This window comes from Syngnathus acus, chromosome 1 (genome assembly GCF_901709675.1).
Source record: "Syngnathus acus chromosome 1, fSynAcu1.2, whole genome shotgun sequence".
Lineage (NCBI taxonomy): Eukaryota > Metazoa > Chordata > Actinopteri > Syngnathiformes > Syngnathidae > Syngnathus > Syngnathus acus.
The window spans coordinates 2528064-2551651 of record NC_051087.1 but is presented as its reverse complement, the minus strand read 5'-3'; the positions used below and the strand labels follow the sequence as shown (position 1 = coordinate 2551651).

The 23588-nt window shown below is 43.9% G+C and overlaps 4 protein-coding genes across 4 annotated transcripts; 1 reads left to right on the top strand and 3 right to left on the bottom strand.

The window, feature by feature from the left end:
- Positions 1 to 335: 335 nt before the first annotated feature.
- Positions 336 to 10558, bottom strand: zgc:154142 (uncharacterized protein LOC555481 homolog). The gene is made up of 25 exons (XM_037254831.1): positions 10241 to 10558; positions 9178 to 9308; positions 8553 to 8646; positions 8346 to 8486; positions 8127 to 8224; positions 7905 to 8019; positions 7623 to 7838; positions 7343 to 7552; positions 6549 to 6689; positions 5462 to 5707; positions 5209 to 5394; positions 5018 to 5127; positions 4833 to 4933; positions 4123 to 4400; positions 3886 to 4049; positions 3628 to 3811; positions 3327 to 3545; positions 3043 to 3177; positions 2703 to 2924; positions 2437 to 2619; positions 2021 to 2133; positions 1758 to 1852; positions 1388 to 1677; positions 1153 to 1313; positions 336 to 673 (listed from the first exon to the last, which is right to left on the bottom strand). The coding sequence occupies exons 1-25, from the start codon at positions 10530 to 10532 to the stop codon at positions 473 to 475; spliced, it is 4326 nt and encodes a 1441-aa protein (XP_037110726.1). The 5' UTR covers positions 10533 to 10558; the 3' UTR covers positions 336 to 472.
- Positions 10559 to 13361: 2803 nt separating this feature from the next.
- Positions 13362 to 17355, bottom strand: gprin3 (GPRIN family member 3). Its single transcript, XM_037261634.1, has 2 exons — positions 17071 to 17355; positions 13362 to 15522 (listed from the first exon to the last, which is right to left on the bottom strand). Exon 2 carries the CDS (start codon positions 15474 to 15476, stop codon positions 13860 to 13862), a length of 1617 nt encoding a protein of 538 aa, XP_037117529.1. The 5' UTR covers positions 15477 to 15522; positions 17071 to 17355; the 3' UTR covers positions 13362 to 13859.
- Positions 17356 to 17914: 559 nt separating this feature from the next.
- On the top strand, positions 17915 to 20353 carry elmod2 (ELMO/CED-12 domain containing 2). The gene is made up of 9 exons (XM_037265275.1): positions 17915 to 18038; positions 18627 to 18776; positions 18839 to 18867; positions 19025 to 19116; positions 19193 to 19322; positions 19450 to 19583; positions 19714 to 19782; positions 19856 to 19989; positions 20081 to 20353. The coding sequence occupies exons 2-9, from the start codon at positions 18638 to 18640 to the stop codon at positions 20230 to 20232; spliced, it is 879 nt and encodes a 292-aa protein (XP_037121170.1). The 5' UTR covers positions 17915 to 18038; positions 18627 to 18637; the 3' UTR covers positions 20233 to 20353.
- Positions 20354 to 20481: 128 nt separating this feature from the next.
- ucp1 (uncoupling protein 1) lies at positions 20482 to 23451 on the bottom strand. Its single transcript, XM_037265026.1, has 7 exons — positions 23320 to 23451; positions 22494 to 22631; positions 22226 to 22433; positions 21955 to 22152; positions 21788 to 21889; positions 21527 to 21707; positions 20482 to 21439 (listed from the first exon to the last, which is right to left on the bottom strand). Exons 2-7 carry the CDS (start codon positions 22617 to 22619, stop codon positions 21325 to 21327), a joined length of 930 nt encoding a protein of 309 aa, XP_037120921.1. The 5' UTR covers positions 22620 to 22631; positions 23320 to 23451; the 3' UTR covers positions 20482 to 21324.
- Positions 23452 to 23588: the final 137 nt, after the last annotated feature.

Genomic DNA, 23588 nt, shown 5'->3' with positions numbered 1-23588 from the left:
TTTCCGCTCTCCGGTGGAATCCAAACTTCAACGCATGCGCAGCAAGAGTTCGTCATGTAAAAAAAATCGTGATTATGCTTCGCAAAAAAATACAAAATAAATAAAATTAAAACTATATGTAGTTTTTAATCTGTACATCTTAATTAAATAATTGCAAACAAATATATTTAGAAAATGAAATGCCACAAAATAAAAATTAAATACTGTGGCTATAGAAAGTGAACTAACGTCAAAATATTCAGGAAATAATTTGTAGTATAACTGATAATCTCATGTTGATATACAGATTTCTGATGGGGCTCAGCCCCTGGTGGATAAGGCGCACGCACCAGAAGGAATGTCAAGAGAATTATTTTACTTTAATTACTTTATTATGTTTTTATACAGTAAAATACAATAGCGAGCTATTTTCTTCTTTGATACAAGTTATTCAAGTTACGTGTTTGTTCACGGAACAAATTAAACTTGTAAATCAAGGTACCACTGTAAATAAGCTGTCCCGTTCGTACGTGAACTTCCTGATTTTGTCATGGATCCATTGGCTAAAAGCAGAAACCCGCGTGAACACGGACGGCTTCTTATCCTTGATGCATCCCTGCGGTCCGAAACTGACCACACCGTGCACTTCCCAGGTGGCGTTGGCCTTGCACGCAAAGGGGCCCCCAGAGTCACCCTGCGGGGTGAAGAGAGACTTGGATGAAGCTGCAGCCAACAATATAACAATGGCCCTATTTTGGTCTTTGTGTGCAATTATGCAAACAGTGGCTGAATGATCACAAACAAAACAGGCTGTTACGTAAACACTAGTCGTGAAAGGACTGCACACATTCCTAAATCCAGAAATATACAAAAATATTAACTTGTTGACTTGAAAGACTCTTTCACATAGAGACCCTGAAAAAATTTGGAATATCAGAGCAAATACTGGAAAACCCAGTAAATTGATTACAAAATTGGCAGACCCGATTCCTACATTCTGTCTTGATAGCTTTCAATAGATGAAAAATAAAACAATGTGAAATGGCCTATTAATTTAATAACTATTCTCATACAGAGATCCTGTAAGATCCTTGTTAAACTTCACACACCTTGCACACAGATGGCGCTGTGCATTTTTTCCAGCTCTGATACTCCCCCCACGTGTATTCTCACCTGGCACGCCGATTTGAGTTCATCCGGGGACTCGTACCCGGCGCAGATCATGGAGGGCCGCAGCGTGTCCCACCAGTAGGCGGGCTTGCTGCAGGTCTTGAAGTCCACCACAGGAAGAGCAGCCTGGTTGAGTTTCTCAGACACTTTGGGGAAGAGGTTTCCTATAAAGCAATAGAAGGTGGTTGGCTCCATCCCTCCATTTCTGTCACAGTACCAACCGGATTTTTTTTTTTACCTTTCTCATCCCCCCAACCAGTGACAAAGCATCGCGTCCCAGCCTCCACCACCACCCCGGGCTGGGGTAGACAAACAGGGCTGATCTCCCGTGTCATGTTGACGGGATGGACCAGATGCACCAGGGCGATGTCATTGGTGATGTCAGTGCGGTCGTCCTCGTAGACGAAGCCCTCGTGGCGGATGATGCTGTCCACCTTGTAGCACGCCTCCGCCGACGGGATGTCCCTGGAGGAGTTCATGTGGTGCTTCCCCAGGCACATGCGCCAGTACGAGATTTGGTTGAGAGGGCTGGAAGGCGCGAAAGAACATTTGAAAGTGATGTTTTTGCAAGGGGGGTGGGGGTCTACTTGGTTTTGCATCTAACTTACGTCATAAAACAGTGTGCGGCTGTTAGGATCCACTCTTCGTGGATCAATGAACCTCCACAGCCGTGCATGTAAGGAATGGGAGACATCGGCGAAGCCTGTGGAGGAAATGATACATACGTGTAGAAGTAAACATTTTATTTCAATTTTAAAAAAAATTCTCAAATTCACAGGGAATAAGGACCCTGTCCAACTGTGAACAACAAAAATCTTAAGAATTGATGCAGCTCTCTAAAACAGTAACGAATTTTCTACGGGAGTGTTACCTGCATGGAGACTTGCCAAGGCCAGGAGTGAGGTAGCGCTTCTTCTCCATTAACAACCTTTGTTGTGCCTGTATTGGGAGCCACTGCCGGCTTTCCGCAGTTCTCTGGCCAGCCTGGTACAAGATATTAATCTATTAGTATTAAAACGTGCTTTGTAAACATTCTTATTATGAAATATTTGCTGACTAGATTTGGTCAAGTCATGATGTTCTTATAGTTATCATGACCTTGTTTATGCATGTGGCTAATAATAAGGCTAATGTGTGCTAGCTAACTTTGCTCATTAGCTTTTTAGGTGTAACGCTAAAGTAAACTAAATGAATGAATACTTTGACTTTATATGCAGACACATTTAATATCTGAAAATGACTTAAGTAAAGCAAGTGTGAGATATTTCATCACGTTTCCAAACTCACTGATGGTAATGTTGTCCCACGGGTTGGGCGTGGGCGGTGGTAGAGTCGGGATGACGCCGCCGTCGGTGGTCCAGTAGCCGCGGAAACCTTGCTGCCGGTTGGCGCTGTTGCTCAAGAAGCGGATGACGGCCGTGTCGCCCGGCACGTTCAATTTGGGCGGCAGGGCAAAACCGCAGAAACGACCTGTGAAAACAGGTTTATAATTTATTAATCAATACTTCCATTCTTATCCATGAAGAAAAAAAAACCCAAATGCGGTGTGCCACCTTGCGACGTCATGTTCTCTCCAATGAAGACCTCCACGTAGTCCACACAGTTGCCCAGCAGGTTGACGGCTTGCAGCTCAAAGTGCGTGAAGGCCACGTGGATGCTTTTGGCGCCGGGGACCCGAATCCTCCATGTACACACAGCTTGGGTTGGGTAGTCGTTGGGCCAATCGGGACTGGCGAGTTCACCCTGGGGGCTGCTAAACGTTCCCCCGCAAGGAGCTGTAACGTAATGAAGTCATAGTTGAGATGCCATGAGTACAATTATTAGTAGTTAATTTGATGACTGGTCGATTGTGCTTTTTTTACAGATCCTAGTTTGAGTCTAAGGAAATCTTACCTTCCGAAGGTTCTACCACCTTCCAGGTGGCCGAAAATCCCGTGTCCACCACCTTGTCGTTTGATGAGAAGCTGATGTGAAGAGAAGTCCCGTCACTCACCAGGTCCATAGGTGACGTGTGACTGCAGTACGTGCCTGACAGCGAAGGAGGAACACGCACAAACTGTCAGTAAAAGAAATACTGTGCATGAAAAAAGTAAGTTAACAAAGCAGGATATATAAATAATTAATAATAAAAAAGTACAAATATATGTAAATTACAGTAAAAAAAAAAAATCCAATACCCAGACTTCCTGTTCCATCTGAAATGCTGACTTTGTCGCTCAAGCACATTTGACTCTCCTCCAGAGAGAAGTTGGAGAAGTGAAGGTGCACCAGTTTGCCGGCAGGCGCGTAGATGTTCCACTGGCATCGAGCCTTGTTGCTGTAGCTTCCCGGGAAGCCCATGGAGGACAACATACCGCCCGTGCCCGTCAAGTCCTTTGGTCCGCCACAGCCGGATGCTACATGAGGAGGACAGATGGTGAACCCAAAAAAAGTAGCAGGGTGGCAGGTTAAGTAAAGATTGAAGAAGAAGGAACCTACTGTGTTGGTTGTAGATATCTCTGCGGATGACGTTGCTGATCCAGGGAAGGTAGGCGGACGTTCTGGTGAACACAGAGGGTTTCTTGTTCATGATGCACCCGATGGGACCGAAGCTGGTGATTCCGTGAACTTCCCAGGCACTGTCGGGACGATCCTGGCACACCAGAGGACCACCGGAATCTCCCTGTGTCATAAAATCCAGAAAATGTCACGGTTGAAAAATAAATTCCTGCCTCTAAATTCATGTTTTTTTTTTACCTGACAGACGGACTTGAGCTCGTCGGGCAACGTGTAACCGCAGCAGATCATGGACGTCTTCACCTGGAACCACCAGTAGTCCATCCGCTTGCACGTGTTGTACGGTACCACGGGTAAGGCCACCTGGTTTAGAGCCTCTGCCACTTTGGCGTTCAGGGAATCCCCTAAAAAATGGCAGCCATCTTTGTTCATCTTGGAAAAAAAACAATCCATCATCTATATATTGAGGATACGGACCTGTTTCATCTCCCCAGCCGGTGGCGTAGCACTTCTTTCCCTCAGGCAGAACCTCCTCCGGGGAGGGGAGGCAGGCGTAAGAGATCTGGTCCCCAACTTCAGCCTCCCCGTCCAGCCTGACCAGGGCGATGTCGAACTCCACGGTGGGCACAGTGGGGTACTTGAAGCTCTCGTGGCGGTAGATGCCCGTCACGCCCAAGCAGCGCTCGCTGGGCTCTGTGAAGGTCAGGTTGTGCTTGCCCAGGCACATTTGCCAGCGGTGCAGCTCGTCGGCATAGCTGGATGTGGAAGTTGGGGAATTTATTACATTTAAATGTCAAACTAAAGTATATCCTGTAAAAAGGAGTGGAAAATTATGATTGGATTTTTTTCCCCCCAGACCTCACACTGAGCATAGTGTGGAACCTTTTTCCCCTTTCATCCTTTCTTTCGTTCTTCTTTTTCATATAAGAAAATAGCAACGCTAACTGACGAGCCGTCAACGACTCATCTTTGTCTCCCTCTTCTGGTCATTGTTTTTATGACACTTAAATGAGTCAAACGTTGCTCTCTTTACCTGTGATATGTGCTTTGGCAACAAAATTGAACTTGGATTTCCTTTTCATTTCCTCTTTAATTCTAACATTTATTTTTTTCCCTGCCCCCCCCCCCCTCCTCAATTGTCCAATTAAATCGTGTTCTGGAATCTTGAGTAATACTGATAAACTTACTTGATGAAGCAGTGAGCTGCCGTGAGCACCCAGTTCTTATGAATAAGAGTGCCGCCACACGTATGGAAGAAAGTTGGTTCGGGTCGACTGGACGGCCATACCTGACAGTGAAGACCACCACATCCGAATTAAGACACAAATACTATATTACAGATGAGGGAGGGGTCAAGGAGGGAGTAGCCCACCTGCATGGAGACCTGCCAGGGCCACGAGTGTGGCGTGGCTGCTTCTCCGTTCACAATGCGAGACATAACAGCCGGAGGGATGGCTGGTTTGCCGCAAGTGCTGGGCCAGTCTAGAACAGAACCAGGACCGAGATGGTTCATCTTTTTGTCGGAACCACTCACCTCTCCACGTCCCACTTTCATTATGGTACCTATGATGATGTCGTCCCAAGGATTCGGTGGAACAGGCGCCTCAGTCGGTGCAGGCAGACTGGGATTCGTAGTCCAGTAGGCCCGGAAACCTTTGTCCTCCGTGAAAAAGTCTGAATGGAAGCGTACCACGAGCCTATTCCCTTTGGTCTGGATGGTTTTTGGAAGCTTGTTGCCACAAAACGGTCCTAAGAAAGGTTCCGAGAGTAATTTGAGTTGCTCATGACATGATGGCAGTGTGTCATAAATACCCACCATGTTTCTGATTCAAGGAATTGGTGAAGCCGTTAATGTCGTAGACCACAACGTTGTCGAAACACTTGGCTGACAGGAAATCTTTGGCTTCCAGCTCAAAGTGAGTGAAGGTCAGTGTGATTTTCTTGCCCAGCGGCGCCGCGACGTTCCACATGCACTCGCCGTTGGCCTTGTAGTTCATTGGCCAGTTGGGAGACTTGATCACGCCGGTCCCCTCCTTTGACGACAAGCCGCATCCCTGGAGTTCTGGGAAAATAATAAAAAATATTTATTTATTAGTAATTATTTTAATTATTTATTTAATTCATATGTATTCTAATATACTTGTAATAAAAAAACAATAAAACATATTTATTGATTGATTTATTAGTAATTATTTTAATTATTTAATTATTTATTTAATTCATATGTATTATAATATATTTGATGTATAATACATTTTTATTACCGTATTTTCCGGACTATAAGGTGCACCTAAAAACCTAAATTTTTCTCAAAAGCCGACAGTGCGCCTTATAGTCCGGTGCGCCTTATATATGGACCAAATTCCTAAATTTAAACTGGCCAGAAGCATTGTGTCATGAAATCAATCATAAGTGGCCCGCTGAAGACTATGAATCATGAATCAAAAAGACTATGGATCATTATTTTGTGATTATAAAGTAATTTGTTGCGTCTGAAGTTGAAATAAAAAAGATAAAATGGAGAATGATTTGATTTGGATTAAAAATCTGACATGATGCATTAATGGTGCGCCTTATAGTCCGGTGCGCCTTATATAAGGACAACGTTTTAAAATGGGCCATTCATTGACGCTGCGCCTTATAGTCCGGTGCGCCTTATAGTCCGGAAAATACGGTACTTTAAATGCACAAAATGCAATAGACAGTAATGATCCCCCAGCATGCCCCGTGCGCGGCCTTGCAAGCTTATCGAGAAAGTCATAAAATATTTTTTTGCAATCTTTATTTCTATACTCGTGGACGTTCACCGTGATAAAGTTCACACAATCGCTTTGATTTCAGTGCGGGGGCAGAAGGGCGTCAACGTTTCAGCGTCAGGCTTAATGAGCTGTATGCAAGAGTACCTGCTATGTCCTCAAGGTAGACGGCCTCCCACTTGGCAGAGAAGCCCCTGTCGGTGAGGCGACTGTCCGACAAGAAGGAGACAGACAGAGTGTTGGTGGCGGCCACCACAACTGGAGGACGGATGTAGCCGCAGTGCGTGCCTGGAAATTGACATGGAGACCATTAGGCGGGCATGCAGAGGACACCGTTTTTCATTCAGACCATTGTTGTGTGTGTGTGTGTGTGTGTGTGTGTGTAAAGCTATGCCATTATCATAAGCACGAGATGAAGGATCCTCATTTCCAAGTTAAAGAGGCTCACTTCGGGGAAATGTCTTCAATCTGTATCTACAAGCTGATAGCATTCTGATAATATTTCAAAGTACACTTTGGAAGGAGACACATTTTACCCAAGGGTAGCGGACGTTGCAGCAAAGTTGAGACTCTAGTTAGTTTGTTAGCGAGTTAGTAAAATCAATAGCGTGTTTGTTAGTTGGGTTGTTAGTTTTTTACTTCAACATTTAGTTTATTAATTCGATAGTTAGCTCGTTAGTTTGTTTGCTTTACTTCTTGAATTAAACAACATTTTTTTAGGCTGCTAGTTTAGTTAGTTATTAGTTGATGAAGTTAGTCCTTTCCTTTTGTCATAATTCTTTTCACTAGCTCAGAGGATTATGGGAAATAACTAAGAAGCCCATTTGTTAATTTGCTTCTTTGCTAGGTAGCTGGTTAGCTTAGCCAAAAAGCTAAGAGGATTACATTCAAAGAAATATTAAAAATGCTAAAATTCAGTAGGACTGTATTAACGACGTCACCTAGCGTGCCGTAAGCGTCCGATACGACCAACTTGTCGCCCTTGCACTGCCCGGTTTCGCCCGTGATGGCCAACTCAACGATGTGCAGCTTCAACAGAAAGCCTTTGGGTACGCTTATCCTCCAGGAGATGTTCTGGTGAGCTGGATATGGATCAGGGAAGCCCGTTGATTGGAAGACACCCTTGCGCCCGCTGAGAATAATCGGACCACCTGATGGGAGAAAAGTCACGGTTGATATGTTCCGTAAGATGGAGAGATTCTTTTTGGAACAATATTTTACCGGTTGCTGTGGTTGTAGGCGGGAGAGTCTGGGTGGTGGGTTTGGACGTGGTTGTGGGCTTCATGGTGGTGGGGACCACAATAGGCGGGAGGCTGGACTTTGTGTAGGTAGCATTGAAGCCTCTGGCGTTCTTGCTGCTGTCCGATTTGAATCGCACCACCATGGTGTTGCTGCTGGATTCCACCGGTTTAGGCAAAGCTCCCCCACAGAATTTACCTTCCCACAATTTTTTGTTTTTTTTAAATTGAGTTCAATAGTGACGGGTTATTCTCGTGCAATTACCTATTGATGAAGAGCCATCGTAGACCTGCACAAAGTCTCCGCACACTTCCGGTACCAGGTCGAACCAGGTGAACGTCAATCGAACCCGCTCGCCTTCGGGCACGGTGATTTTCCACTTTGAATTCACACAAATTTTTGCATGGAGTGCTGAATGAATATCAGAATTCCAAATTCTTCTACCATCTACGGGTTGAGCAAAGAATCTACTCAGTTTTGCGTTACCTGGTACAGCGCACCATTGGGGTAGTTCTGCTCAGGAAAGCCAGGGGTCAGCAGAGTCCCCAGGTCACCTTGGAGAGCACCACCGGCTCCAGCTATTTCTGGTGGCAAAGATGGAGGACACTTCATTTTCAAGGGTACATGCATACATGATCCCCCTTCCCCCACTATCATCCAGCGACACTCCATTTTCTAGGTCAATAACACTCGGCGCCATCTTACCTGAAGTCCGCTCCGGAGACACGGCCTCGTAATGAGCTTTGAATCCTTGGTCTGTTTTTCTGTCGTTGGTGTCGAAGTAAACGGTCAGCCGGTTGGTCAGAGACACCAAAGGCAAGGGTTTGCTGTAGCCGCAATATTTGCCTGCAAACGTAGAAAGCGACCACGATCATTTAGGAACACTTTATATTCTCCGCAGATCCAACCGACCAATGATTCCGAAAGAATCTCGCAGCGTGATGAAGTCCGCAGTGCACAAGTTGGTGTCCTCCAAGGCAAACTCTTGGAACCATAGTGAGATCACCTGCGAGCAAAACAAATGTTTGATCGTCATTCATCTTTTTATTGAGGGCGAGACGAAATGAGATGTTGCTAACGGACACGAACGACGCAAGCGCAGCAGTGCGTTAAGGTTTACTCTGCGGTCTGTTTCTTTTTATTTTTTGTTGGAAAGGAAGGATGAAGGGGACAGAGGCTGCCATCTGTCTGTTTTGCGTCCATCCCATCTGTCCTCCACTGCTTGGCTTCGCATTAGACAATCAGTAAATAAACTCGACTTGCGATCCGGAGACACGCAGAGCCTCAGCGGTAGCAACGATTCGATAGAAAAGCTGCTTTTCAAGGAGGAATTTACTTCTGGCTACAGAAGCTGGGTCAAGTAAATTTGATTTATATTTTATTTTTATATTATATTCAAAGCAGTCCACCGGAAAAATGACGGAAGTCAAACATCAAAATTCTGGAACTGTCCACCATCACAAATCAGAAAACGTTCAAACCAACAACAAAATAAGTACGTGATTCATCACAGAAGTAAAACGAGAATCCATCTCACCTTATCAGGGTCCACGGTAATGTGCCAAGAGCAACTCCTGCCGTTGTCATAGCTACTTGGGTAGTGGCGGCTGACGAAATTGCCAGACGCTGCAGTGAGCTCCCGTGGACCGCCGCAGCCCGAATCCGGCCCTGGAGAGATGACGCACGCGCTCCGTTATAGTATGCGATCAATCCAACTGTTATTTTTAGAGCTCACTTTCTTTTCTTTTGCTGAGTAAGAAAAAAAATCCATTTAATTCAACTTGTTAAACATATTACATATATGTTTTTATATTTATTTAACCATGTTAGGGTTTACAGATTATCTTCTTCGTATGATTATGTTGGAATGTAACCTGTAATAATTTACCTAGCTTGTCCTGTTTTAACAAAAGTAGTAGAACAAAGTGCTAAGATCTTTTGAACTGATTGACTAGCTGCAGAGGAAGCAATCAAAGTTGCTTTGTTTACACAACGTCGTAAAAGACCCCCTGCTAGGCTTTGATCAGCAGGCCAGGGGCTTCAACCCCATCCTGTCCACTCTCACCCCCACTCTCACCCCCACTCTGTTTCTCTCAATAAAAATGCTCCTGCATGAGGCCTGAGTCAGACCTCATTCGATCATCGCTGTACGCACAGCGACGAATGGACTCTCCACCTGCAGGTGTCTAAAAGGACTTACTTGTCTCCCGTGTGGTTCTCGCAAAATAAGTTAGAGTGAGCACCACCCTAACAAACCATGAGTTAAATGATTAATAGTTTTTAATATTGGATTTATTTTCCAAAGCTGAATTTTTGCCTCTGCTTCACTTTTCAATTTTATAACCCGATAGATCATTTTGTCACAATTAACATTTTAATAGCTGACTTTCTGCATTTTCTATACTTTCCCAATTTATTGGTAAGATTTTCATTGTTTTTAAAGTGATTACATTTTCTGTATGACATTCTTCAAAATTAATTTGACTAATATATATATATTTTTTCTTATATTATTTATTTTTTAATTAACATCTATGCATCCATCCATTTTCTATACCGATTTTTCTTATTAGGGTCATTGAATAATGGCTCATTCTCACCCTCTTGAAGAGGCGCAGGGTCTTCCTCGTGGACGAAGTAGAGGACCACGAGGGCCACGCTCACACCAGTCATCACCACGAAGAGGAATATCAGCCATATTTCCAGGGTGCTCAAACCCCGAGAAGAACCACTCTTCTGGACCAGATCCATGTGCCCTTTCCTCGCCATGGCGAAGACACTGAACAGCGCAGTGTGTGTGTGTGTGTGTGTACTTTGGCCGTCAAGAGGCGTCACATTAAGGGCTAGTAAATGAGCAATGAGACTAATTGCTTCATTATCATTAACTTTCATCAGACGAGGCCCATGTGAGTCATTTGAAACTACTTTTTTTCAGACCAGGATAATTGTAAATATCTGGTTAGGAAAAAGCAATATTAACGCTAATGCTAAGGCTAATATAACAACAGGTGCGCTCTACCAATGTTTTATTGAGGTGTCATATGGCAACTGAATTTGAAGTTATATGAAGTTATAATCCAACTAGAAAAAGTAACATTAGCACTGATGCTAATGCTAGCATGACAAGATGGGTGGGCTGGCTGGTCCACTAAAATTATAGACCACCCGTCACAGGTATTGGGAACAGTGAAGGTCGCGCTGATGCTAATGCTAACATGAGAAGAGGTGGCCTGGCTAGCTCACCAATATTATGACGCATAAAATGGATCATGTGAGGTTGCCATGACAACAACAGGGATACGATACATCTTCCATTATCACACATTATTTTCTTTAGGTCCCACTTTTTAATACTGTACAGCTGCTAGGACTTTGAATTTTTAATTTATGTAAGAGTAGTTTGTCTTATTGCGCCTTACTTCGACTTGTTATTTCCAGATTAGTAGTTACTTTTTATTTTTTCTCAATGACAGAGGTAATGATGCAACAAAAGCAGCTTATGGCTCCATGGGGAAATGACTACTAAGGCAAAAAGGATAAAAAAAAAAACATAACGTGATGGTTTTCCACTGAACAGGTTTTCCGTGTGGAATACTGCAGATTGATAAATGTGACACGTTTGGCCATTTGTTTGGAGATCTTCGCCTGGAGGAGCCACCATGATTTATGGCCACATCTGTCAGCCGTAATACAACAGTCTCTAATGAAGCCACAGAAGGTGACCCGCGTTTGTTTGTGCGCAAAAAAGATGACGAGATTCCAGGCACAAATGCGCCAGTAGGACGAATTTAAAAATTCTGCATGTCTTTACGCGCCACCAATCTACCATAGTAACAAGGGGAACCTTTTGGAACATTTGAACTAACTTAACATTTACACGGTTACTGCATTATGCTCTCACTCTGGAAGACAAAGCATACTAATTTTAGTGGCGGATGTTGCTAGCTTACTCGCTATACGTCGCTTTGACTAATAACCACCACATTCATCCATCCATTAGAAGTACTTCTTAGCCACATGCTAACCACGCTAACACATTCTGGCGCAAAAATTAATGGCTAATGTTAGGGTTTACAGATTATCTTCATCGTACGATTATGTTGGAATGTAACCTGTAATAATTTACCTATCTTGTCCTGTTTTAACAAAAGTAGTAGACCAAAGTGCTAAGATCTTTTGAACTGATTGACTAGCTGCAGAGGAAGCAATCAAAGTTGCTTTGTTTACACAACGTCGTAAAAGACCCCCTGCTATGCTTTGGTCAGCAGGCCAGGGGCTTCAACCCCATCCTGTCCACTCTCACCCCCACTCTGTTTCTCTCAATAAAAATGCTCCTGCAAGAGGCCTGAGTCAGACCTCATTCGATCATCGCTGTACACACAGCGACGAATAGACTCTCCACCTGCAGGTGTCAAAAAGGACATACTTGTCTCCCGTGTGGTTCTTGCAAAATAAGTTAGAGTGAGCACCACCCTAACAGCTAATGCCAACTAGGCCCTTAGTGTCATTGACACACACCGCCAAATAAAATTTATAATCCGGTGCCAACACACTACAGACTTTTTCAAATGGAGCCACCCCAATTGGTCCACTGGAGTAAAAAATAAACAATTGTACACAAACAAATGTGCGTGTATATATATATATAAATAAATATATAAAAAATAGGAGGTTAGATGAAGCTCAAGTTGAACCGCACACCGCAAATAAATGTAGGCCACATATTCCACCGGGAGAGGATGAGCCGTCAAGAAGACAAGCAACGACTTTCTCGGCGACTCAACACTCTGATACACAAGAGTAGGGAGCTCACGATGCTGCTTCGCGGCGGGGGGGGGGGAGGAAACGTTCCGCAGATTAGAAGGTTTTTAATCACTCCACTGTTCTAGAAGCTCAGCTGCTTCATTACAATCACAGAGAAAATGGGCCATGCAAGTTGAAGGCATAGAAAGAAAGTGGAGACCTCCACCGAGGTTCAGCGCGCACAGACAGCCATTCCCTGAATTTGATCATTAATAGTCATGTATTATTCACTCCAATCCAATTAAAAATAGCTATTTTTAAATATGAACAGGAACTGTCATCTCTTTTTGATTTGAGAACTATCTATTGAAATGATTAAACGGAATAGTGTAGCACAACTTTGTTCAAAATTGCAGATTTAAATCCTGGATTATGGAGGATTAAATTGTACCCCTGCGCCGCAATCATAAGATTTACTTTTATCTGTTAGATATCAATCTGAACTTCAAAAAGGGCTTATCCAATCCAAAAATGAAAATCCTGGTTTGAGGATACAGCCAAGAGCGACGGCGGTCCAATTTATTCTGGAAAACGATCAGTGATTTCATTGGAGATGCGAACTCAGCTTGGGCTTTCACTGAGAACGTTTTTCCTGACCGTTTTCTTGCACACACGCATGAGTTATGTTTTAGTTCTCAAATCGTCTGTGCTTACATCCACTGAACATTTTCCCGGAGAGCGAACACGTGTGACCCATGTGTTCAAACACGAGTGGCCGTTTTACAGCTTGTGACATCCCAAGCTATCAGCCATGTTGATAACACAAAGGTTAAGACAATAATATCAGTGTCCTGCTATCATTAGATACATTTCGTAAGTGCCGCCAACATTTTTTTTTGTTAGGGAATTTAAGGAATGTTATTTATTTAATGCAGGGCTTTGTAGTATTAAAAAAAACAAACCATGTGCCACTCGACTTGTGTTTTTTCCCCCCGTCTTTAATTAAAAAAACCAAACAGTAAACAGACATGTATGCATACAGTCTTTTGGTCTTTTTTTCTGACAGCACTAGAAAATAAATGTTCATGAAATTTCAAAATACTGGACCCCAAACAACCTCAAGAAGAACCGTGAAGAGATGTTTGACAGAAAATCATACCAGCCTGTAATTGCCATGATGCAAAGTTCTTCATCGTCATATCACCACTGCGACTAATACACATGCGTTTCGCTATTATTGCCTCGGATTAGTTTATAGACATATTCTCTCGTTTATAGACATATCCTCGTTTTTTTATATTATTATTTAAATATCCATTTCTATCAAAATTCATTTATATTCCGTTTAACTTCCTTTTGATCACAATTGTCACAAATAGTCTAGTCTACGACATTCTGGGATACTCACGGGAAGTGCTGTCCCGTCACGTGGCATCACTACAGCGACCACCTTGAACTGTGAGGGGGGGGGGGGGACTAATCGAGGACGGCCGAGGGTGGCGGCCGAGCGCAGCAGTTGGGGCGCCGCACGTTCCGTAGTATGGAGCGAAAGGGGTTGTGCTGCCGCCGCTTGCTCTTGGTTGCCGCCCTCGGTGAGTCCAGGCCGCTGATGGACTTGCGGATGGACGTTTGGACGATTAGTTTTCGCTCCTGCTCCTTGATCTTACACTGAAGGTGGCTCTGGATGGCGAAGCCCAGGGATTCGGGGTCCACGGCGGCTCCGTAGACCTCCCAGGTCATACCCTGCTCATCCCAGACCACGTCGTGGACGCTTTTCGCCGTCTGCTTCTCGTCGTCGCTTTCTTCAACGTCTGTCTGCTGCTTGGTCTCCGTTTCGGAGTCTTTTGTAACATCATCAAACTTGGATGACGTGTTTGTGGTGGCGGATGAATTGATCTGAGCTGTAACAGCCTTGTCCGCAAATCCAGACTTGCTAGGGTCATCCGTTTGGGATTCTCCGAATTTGGTCACGGGTATTTCCACCGCCTTTCTGTTCTCTGGCTCCTTACGACTGCCGTGCTCGATGTTGATCTGATACACCGGTTGGATACTGCTGAGAGTCGGGGCGCTTTCTTTGGGCTTGGCCCCCAGCTTGGCGTCGAGCGGGGCGGAGACGGCGGCCGGGCACATCTCCGCCTCAACGGTGAGCCTCTCTACAGTCGGCCCCTGGTGCATATTTATCGATGGCCCGATCTGGCGGAAGCCCAAACTGCCGTCAGACTGGTAGAGGCTGTGTGTCTCCTCAAGGTTGGTCGCGTTCAGCCTGAAGGGCAGCAGGCTCGGGCTGGTGGACACGGCCTTGCAGCTGGTGCTGGCTACCGCCTGGACTTCGGCGTCACGCCCTTGCTCGACTGCGATGGGGGGAATTCGAGGGGAGGTCATGGTGGAAGCCTCTCTGTAGATCTTACACTGAAGCTTGGACTGACTTTCCTCATGCGTCACCTGAGGCAAGGTCTGCAAGGGCTGGTGTTTGTCTACGAATCCTTTCTCGGCAGATAATTTGTCTACAGCTACATTTTCTCCAGATATTTTGTCTACCGACACTTTGTTGACGTCTTGGCTGTTGGACGAAGGCAAAGTGGAGTTGAGCAACGGCGCAGTATCGGCACTTTGCTTGAGCTCAGGCGGCTCTTGGAGAGAAACCGAGTGTTTTCGTTTGTGACCAGGCTCCTTGGGACTCGACCTGTCCTTGTGAAGTGCAGCTGCCTCTTTATCCGTTTCAGGCTCGACGTGTTTTGCGCCATTGTTACGGCTGGATGAGATATTCCGTGGCGAGGTTTTGACGCTAACCTCGTCCTTGGACGTTTTTACCCGGCAACCGGGACTCTTAGAGACTTTTTCATCAGCCAGGGTTAACATGTTGCTGATGTTAGCATTAGCATCTCTTATCGCTTCCGTTTCAGCCAGACCTTTGTTTGACATGTCTTCAGTCTTTTTGAGGGTGCTAACAGGTGCTACCGTCTTATCCTGTTTGCGGCCAGGTGAGAGTTTCAGGTTGGGCTCCGTTGACTGGTTGGAGTTGGCTAGGGTGTCCGCAGCAGGCAGCTGAGGCACCATCTGGACGCTCACAGTCCTTTTTGGGTTAGATCCCATGCCGGACGGATGCGTTCACCCATGAATAATCCAAATGAGCACTCTCCTACCGCAGGAGAAAAGCAGCAGCGATCAGTCAGCGCAAAATTCGATTTTAGGGCTCTCAATTTCTTCTAATAATATTGACGACTGATCATTCATGCAGGAACCATTGCAGGCCTCATAAAGCACTGTCGTGAATAAATGGTCTACAAAAAGTACACAAAAGTACACAATTTGCTGCAAATGTGTTGTCTAGTTTCTTATTTTTTGGTTTAAAAAGTCTAAGAGCAATGGTGCACATAATTTATTTTGCCATAACAGCTACAAACTGCAACAAGTAAATAAAATCATTTCAATTGTACCAAATAGAGTATTGAACAAAACAATCATTGCAAAAAAAACTAAAAGCAATTCTAAATGCAAAACTGTGTGTCTTGGCTCAGTTAAAGGTTGACACACACACCGAGTCATCACACTGCATTTGAATGTTGCTGGAGCTACTATTTTTGATAGTGGCAATGCGTCATTCAGTTGTCACTTGCTGTTGCCATAGAGACAGATGTCAATAAACATTAGCATAAGCATGACTACAACCTCACTGGACACAGGAAGGTACACAGATTGGATTCGAGTGCATCCAGCGATTTTGTCTTCATTGAGATAACAGTGCTTATTTTTTCTTAATTTAGACTGTTAGAGCCGTATTGATTATTTTTTTATTTCTTGAAGGTATCCAAAACAAATTAACACCAGATTGGTTATAAAATTAAAGAAAATGAAACACAAAAGAATGAAAATAGAAGGGTTTTTTTGCAAACAAAACGCACATGTTCAATCGGAGTTGGAAGAAGTGAAACATTTTTCGGGTCCGAGCCCTAATTCTGAATACAGATTTGACTTTTATGATTTATTGAATATAAAAAAATTAGCATTACAGTGTTTTTGGTTTTCTTATATCAGAATCAGAATCAATCTGATTTGCATATACTTTTAATACACTTCTTTATTATATATTTTAAAACATGGCTCCAGTTCATTGTCATTCCACAAGTTCACTCCAGAGACACATCTATTTCATATCTCAAATTTTTGTTTAGTACATCTGTTCCCATCAAATAGATGGAGACAGACACACTCCATCACTAATTTACAATTACGGTGACATCATTATTGAAGGTGATCAGTTGCAGTCGACAAACACAAAGGCCATCAGTTTTGTTTTTAAAAAACGCTGCCATATTCAGTGCTGGCATTGTTTCAAGCCAGGGAAGGGTCACAGAACATGCAGGTTACCTTAGTGGGCAGACAATTGAAGCGTTTGTGTTTGCCCTCCCACTCATCATGCACCCGTCTGTCACCATAGTGCAAACATTGATGGGGAAACACATTCCTGTTGCCTTTAAATACATTCGGCTTTAATTTCATTCTTTAAATAATTAGGCGTGGCGTTTCTGTTGCTTTGCAGCAAAGGGAATTCACGCTACAAACACAAACATGCATGTGTGTGGATGTTTTTTCTTCAGGTTTGACCTTGCGGGTGCACGCAACGAAATATTAAAACACGGTGCGGATGCATTTGGGGTGTGGAAACAAGACCAAGGGGGTCGCTTACCTTGCTGCGGTTGGCGCATCCGTGTCAGCGAGATATGAGGAGGTTTGAAGAAGCCCTGGCATGAATATGGAGACCCACAGTCGGTGACATGAGCCACGCCCTCCCACTGCCTACTAGGAGCATTTTTTTTGGGAGGGGGGCGCGATCCTCCGCACACAACTCAATGCAAGCTGCAGTGAGTCACTGCAAAAAAAAAAAAAAAATCGAGTTTGTGCACGATGCATCAAAGAGCGTAAACAAATTATATGATGAATGAATAGGTGGGACGACTGTTTCCCGTTTGTTGTGACAGCACCTTCATTCACCTGCAGTTATATATGACGTCACACAAGAACGGTGTAATTTAGGTGCAACAAGATGGATGTAGAAATATATTGTTTGCACACATAATACTTTTGCTCTTGCAGAAACGTACGCAGGACTCATGCTGAGACTTCTTTTTCGTGATCTAATACAGTGGATAGATGCATGGACACAGATCACTTGCAAATAAACGCAACACCGGTTAAGAGGCGGCATCTGCTGGCTCATTTATGAATTGGAAGAAAAACAGGTGGCATGGAACTATAAACTACACTGGCGAGCGTGCAACATTCACGTTCGTCCCGTTAATGAGAATATTTGTGTTTTTCTTTTTTAGATGCACGCAACAAAAACAAATTTTTACCTTTGAAAGGTTGCTCCCAGCGATTGTACGGAGCTTCGTGCAACCGTACGCAGCGCAATGCACAGGCATCCTTGTTTTAGTATGTATGCCGTTCACAACCACGGACTGTGACTTTGCCCCCACTAGCTTAGTTTAGCCGAACACGGGCAGGTCAAACGCACCACTTCCGGTAACTCCAGCTGTTGCCGGAAGTGCCGCGACGACACGCTTGTCTTGTCAGTCCGTAAACTGCAGATTCGTTCACCCCGAATTGTGATTTGGACACGTTTCCCGTTTTTATAATTATTAGAAAATAAGTACGGTAAGAAAAAAAATTAACAAACCTTTTTTTACTGTCTCCGATTAGTGTCAAGCAGGCTTAGCCGAGTGTGCGAAGCTAACTCTTGTTTTTTTCGCCCGGGTGTCAACTTCACCTGATGTCCAGACAATGCTTTCGTGGCCACTTGGCCACTTTGTAGTTCGTTCATAGACTCCTCGGCAGGTCGTACAATTGCTGCTTATTTGCGTAGACGCACAATAAAATCGATCGTTTACTCACCTACGTTTATATCAGATCACGTTTGTGTTTATGCTTAGCAATATTACTACGATAGCTGAAGAAATTCAAATAATAAACCGTTTTAATGCAACGCCACCCCCAAAACTAATAACACAACAATTAGGAATAATAACAAAAAGATTAATTCATTCGTAGTTCCTTATTTATTTGATTTGTACATTTTTAACAACCAATTTCATTTTCTCCCATTTTTCAATTTTGTATTTTACTGTAGTGTTCACATTACATTATAGAAGCCAATATGGAATTTTGTCACAATCATAATTACACTTCATTACAATAGATCTATAGTACCGGCTACCTAGTATTTTTCTCTTTTGGCATTTGCAGGAAGTTTGCCGATGTATATCTGGCAATACTTGTACTCAACCTACTTGAGATATTGGCTCAAGTGGCTCATCAGGCAGGCGACGGGAACATGTGAGCTGCAGAGGATATGCTCGGGATACGGGCCGGGGGCGGCCAGAACATTAAATACAGGTAGAAATGTATTATTATAGATTATAAGTTAGTGTCTTACAATTCTGTATCTGCCTTTGCAGAATACTCCCTGAAGTCATCAAAGAGCAAGGTAAGCTTATCTTGCTAGGTGTGAAGAGTTTCGCAAGTAGATAACACTGCTTCGTGTTAATCAGTTGTGGTAATAAATAGGATTAATATAACATTTACTTTTCATCACATAAACTTTCACAACTATGGTTTCATTTGTGATTTTCCTCCCTCTGTAGCTTCTACGGAGCGCCGTGGAAAGCAGCGAGGAGCACTTCGGAAAACACGTGGAGCAAATCATGAAGGAGAAGAACATCAAAACGCAGACACTGTAAAATGAAGATCTTTCGAAACCGGATCAGACAAATAGTCTGAACTAACATTACTCCTTCATTCCTTCCTTGCAGTTTCAAGGAAAGCCTGCACACGTCGCTCCTGCAAATAACAGGCTACAAGAGCCTTTATGGAACTGTGGAAGAGGTTAGGAAGGAAGTCTTCAGCCCTGAGAACCCTCAACACGAGGACATGCTGATTAAGGTGCGTATAGTTAAGGATGGACACAAAGAATCCACTCCGCTTCACTACTAAGCTTCCATAAAGCACCTCCATATGTAATGTAAATTTAGCAATTTGGCTCAAAATGGGAATTGTGCATCACCCTCAGCTTTGGGAGCTGCTCATGCCGAGCGTCACGCTGGAGTCCAGGGTGACCAAGCAGTGGGGCGACATCGGCTTCCAAGGTGACGACCCCAAGACGGACTTCCGAGGAATGGGCGTGCTGGGTCTCACAAACCTTCTGTGAGTGAGTTCTTTATGCCACTAGAGAATATATCTATAGTTGTCGATTCACTTGATAATCGATTAGTTGCCGATTAACTAATTAATTTTGACCGCTCTACGTTTTTTATTGTTTTTGTTTCCCTCGTAGCTTCTTCAGTGAAAACTACACACAAGAAGCTCGTCAGGTCCTGTCTCATGCAAACCATCCCAAACTGGGGTGAGACACAAACTCCTTTTAAACAGCTTAGCCGTCGTAAAAGCCATCCCCTGATATCTGCCGTGTGTTTTAGGTACTCGTACGCCATCGTGGGGATCAACCTGACGGAGATGGCGTACAGCCTGCTGAAGAGCGGCGCCCTCAAAGCTCATTTTTACAACACGGTGCCGGGCGCTCCCGACCTACGACACTTTCATCAGCTCTACTGTGAGGACGCCAAACTTAGAGATGTTTCGTGAAAATTGCCTACGGATAAAAATTGGTCTTGATTTTTTTTTTTTCTCGTCTCTCGCTGCAGGCTACCTGGCGTTTGAGTTTGATAAATTCTGGCGGGTCGAGGAACCCGAAAGCATCATGCTCTTCAACCAGTACAGGGAGAAGTTCCACGACGTCATCCTGAGCCGTCTGGAGGATCCTCAAGTGTCTCTTACTCTAAGCACCCCGTCCTAAAATTACAACAGTGGCAACGCTAGCCTGGAAACGGACTGAACAAGACAAAAGCACAAACCTCCAATGGAATTCATGGTTTGGTCAACTAATCCATAATAGTAATAATACACATTTAAAACAGCCATCTCAGGATTTTGATATATGTGTCCTTAAATATGTGACCAATGTTTTTTTTTGTGTGTGCAAGATTGTTGTACGTGACCTTTCACCCTGTAAACCTTTTAATAAAGGCACAAACACAGCAAAGTGTAAAAGAGGTGAAGTTTGTTTATAGATACACTTCTTCATATAAACATCTTATACATGTGAGTACTATGGACATTTGGGAGGATTAAGACGTCTTATTAAAGTGCAAATGTTACCTCTGACCCCAACCCCACTTACACACAGTGTGTCACACTCATTGGACATAACATTTGGTACTTTTTTTTTTTTTTTACCCTTACACCCCTGAGAGAGGAAATACTGTTATGTAGTCAATAGAATAAACATGTTTTAAAATAGCATCAACAAAATACATTGAAAGTATTAAAAATGCATTTTGTGGCATGTACATGAGGATAAGACATTTAAGGTTGTTGTTTTTTTTTACAATGAACATTTCATTAAATATATAAAACATTTGATTGTGTCTATTTAATAATTGTATATGGTAATTCATTAAATGCAATTAGGTTAATTATCTACAATATATTGCTTAGAATATGAAATATATTTATGCAAGAAAACTATTTTAGAAGGCACTACTGTATTCAATAATTGTATTTAATGTATTGAATTAATACAACTTTTCATATGGGAATATTTCACTGATTATTTTAGAATATTAAACTGTTATATTCACCTCTAATTAAATCTTGAATTGTATTAAATATAGTCATTCATAACATTCAGAACAGTAATCATACTTAATTTGTTGGAATATTTAAAAAATACTCAAAAATATTGTGCATTTAACTATTTAATCTGAAAAATATTTTATTACTACATTTACTTATAAGCATATAATAAATTATTTGATAACCCCACAATTTCTCTCTTGAGAGGGAGATGTACTGAGTGTACCTAATGTTGTGTCCACTGCAGTCAGGCTCAGTTGGAGGCGTCAAAGCGCTTCTTGGTCACCATCATGGCGCGCTTGATTTGCTCAAAGGAGACAAACATGACAACGTTCCACGAGCCCAGCCTCAGGAAGGACGGCACGAAGCTAAAAGACGCAAAAAGGGAAATTATGAGAAGGTCTTGTGTTGTTACATGATGTGGAGTAGAAGCTCACAAGGCTCGCCATCCTCACCCCTTGTAGAAAGCCGTGGGCCCTTCTTTGGTCATCATCGTCCAGGCGCAGTTGATAGCGCTGCGGTACTGACCCGGCGGTGAGTTCATGTACCTCGTCTTCACCACGTCCACCGGGGAGGCGATCACCGTGGTGACGAAGCCGGCGCCGAAGGCCGACACAAAATGACACGGCAGATTGTCTGTAGGGAGGCGTGGGGAACTTATCAGCTGGAGGGCGTGAGGGCCACGGGCCAATGAGATGCCTCGGAGGTTTTATTACCTGACATGAGCTTGTGTCGCAGGATGGCCTCTTTGATGAGGTCGTACGTCACCAGCTCGGTGCAGTTGACCAGCGCGTTCCTCGTGATGTTGGGCAACGTTCCTGGTGGGATTCCCAAATCTTTCATTTAGAGGCCAAATGTGTCTCGGGTCGTCATGACGACAGACCTTTCCAGAGTCCGCGCAGTCCTTCATTTTGGAAGATGTGTTTGTAGGCTTGCATGGTGCCGCTGTAGCGCCGCGCCACTCCGTCCAGGTTCATCTGAGCCTGGAACCTCACCTTCACCACGTCGGTGGGCTGAGCGAACGACACCGCCATGGCGCCCGTCGTGCAGCCGGCCAGGATCCGCATAAGCACGCTCGCGTCTGTACCAAAAATATCGTGAATGAAATCCAACAAAGAACTGAGGCAATTTGGAGAGCTTGTATAAAAACCTACTTGGCGTTCCTCCGGTGTAGAAATCTCTGACGTTGTCGTAGAGGCCGATTCGCACCGAGGCGAAGCACACCTGCCGCTGCAGGCCCGCCACCAGCCCGTTATAGAGCGCCCGCGGACCCTCGGTACGGATCATGGTAGTGATGGTCCCGAACACGCCTCTGTAGCGGATGTCTTTGGCTGCTGCCGCCGCCACCTTTTCGCCTTGGATCTGAATTGGAGAAACGTGTTTTTTGGAGGACTCATTGTAATGTCACACGCACACACTCACCTGAAGTCTGACTTTAGCCGTGTCCAGGGGAAATGTGACGATGTCGGCAATGCACGCCGCCGCTCCCGCACTTGCCATCTTCACCCCTAAGGGCGGGGGCACGTCTGAGGGTTTCAGGCCGACCATGTCGCCCACAATCTGGGGGGGGGTCACATGCTTTTTTTTCTCTTTTTTTTTATCTGGGGAAATCTGTAAAGGCCTTTTCACACTGCACTTAATGACATGCCATGGATGACCCACTTAATTTCAGTGCTCACAGTGCAGTGCGAAACGCCCTTGGAATCGTACCTCCAAAATTCAGGGGGACCCCAAAAACTGTATTTTTGTCCAACCATTAACATTGCATCACCAGAGAGCAAGCCATTTTCAACACTTAGGATTTTTAAAAATGACACCCACACGTGTGGACTGACCAATAGTATATAGGTTTGTGGGAAAAAATATGAAATATTCTTGTTTTGAGTATCACTTCAATCAAGCTCAAAACATTGGAATTGATTCGAGTAGAACTGAATTGTATCTTTGTTTATCTTTCCAGGTCAGCAATTAAATGCAATTAACTCGTCGTGTCAATCCACTGATTGCCATTCATAAAACAGAAAACTAAACAAGCCTACATTTTGCATGACAGTTTGATTCATTATAATTACTTTAGTGCAACCCAGTACATAATGTGGCAATTTTGTTTGGGAGTGTGCTGTAAAATGTTTTCCCCCTAATGTACTGTGTGCCTTGGTTCAATCAATGTTAGTAGCCCCCCCCCTCACACACACATACCTTAAAGTATGTACATGAACAACATTCAATAAAAAACCCAAATACTTACATGACGTGAAATGTGGAGTCTCGTGTGTCGCCGGGCAGGATTAGCAGATTGTAAGCCATAAAGGGCAGGTAGGATGTGGTTTGGCTCCGTTATTTATGCATTCCCCCTCCCCCCCGCCCCTTCCGATCTCTTTATGATACCGAAGCAAGAGGCGTTACTTGCTGTGTCCCCCGGAGTCAAAAGTCCAGTGACTGTCAAAAAGTCAATGTTCAATTGAGTGCTCTTCAAACAAACAACCTCGTCATTGGCCTCCCGCGACCCCCCTCACC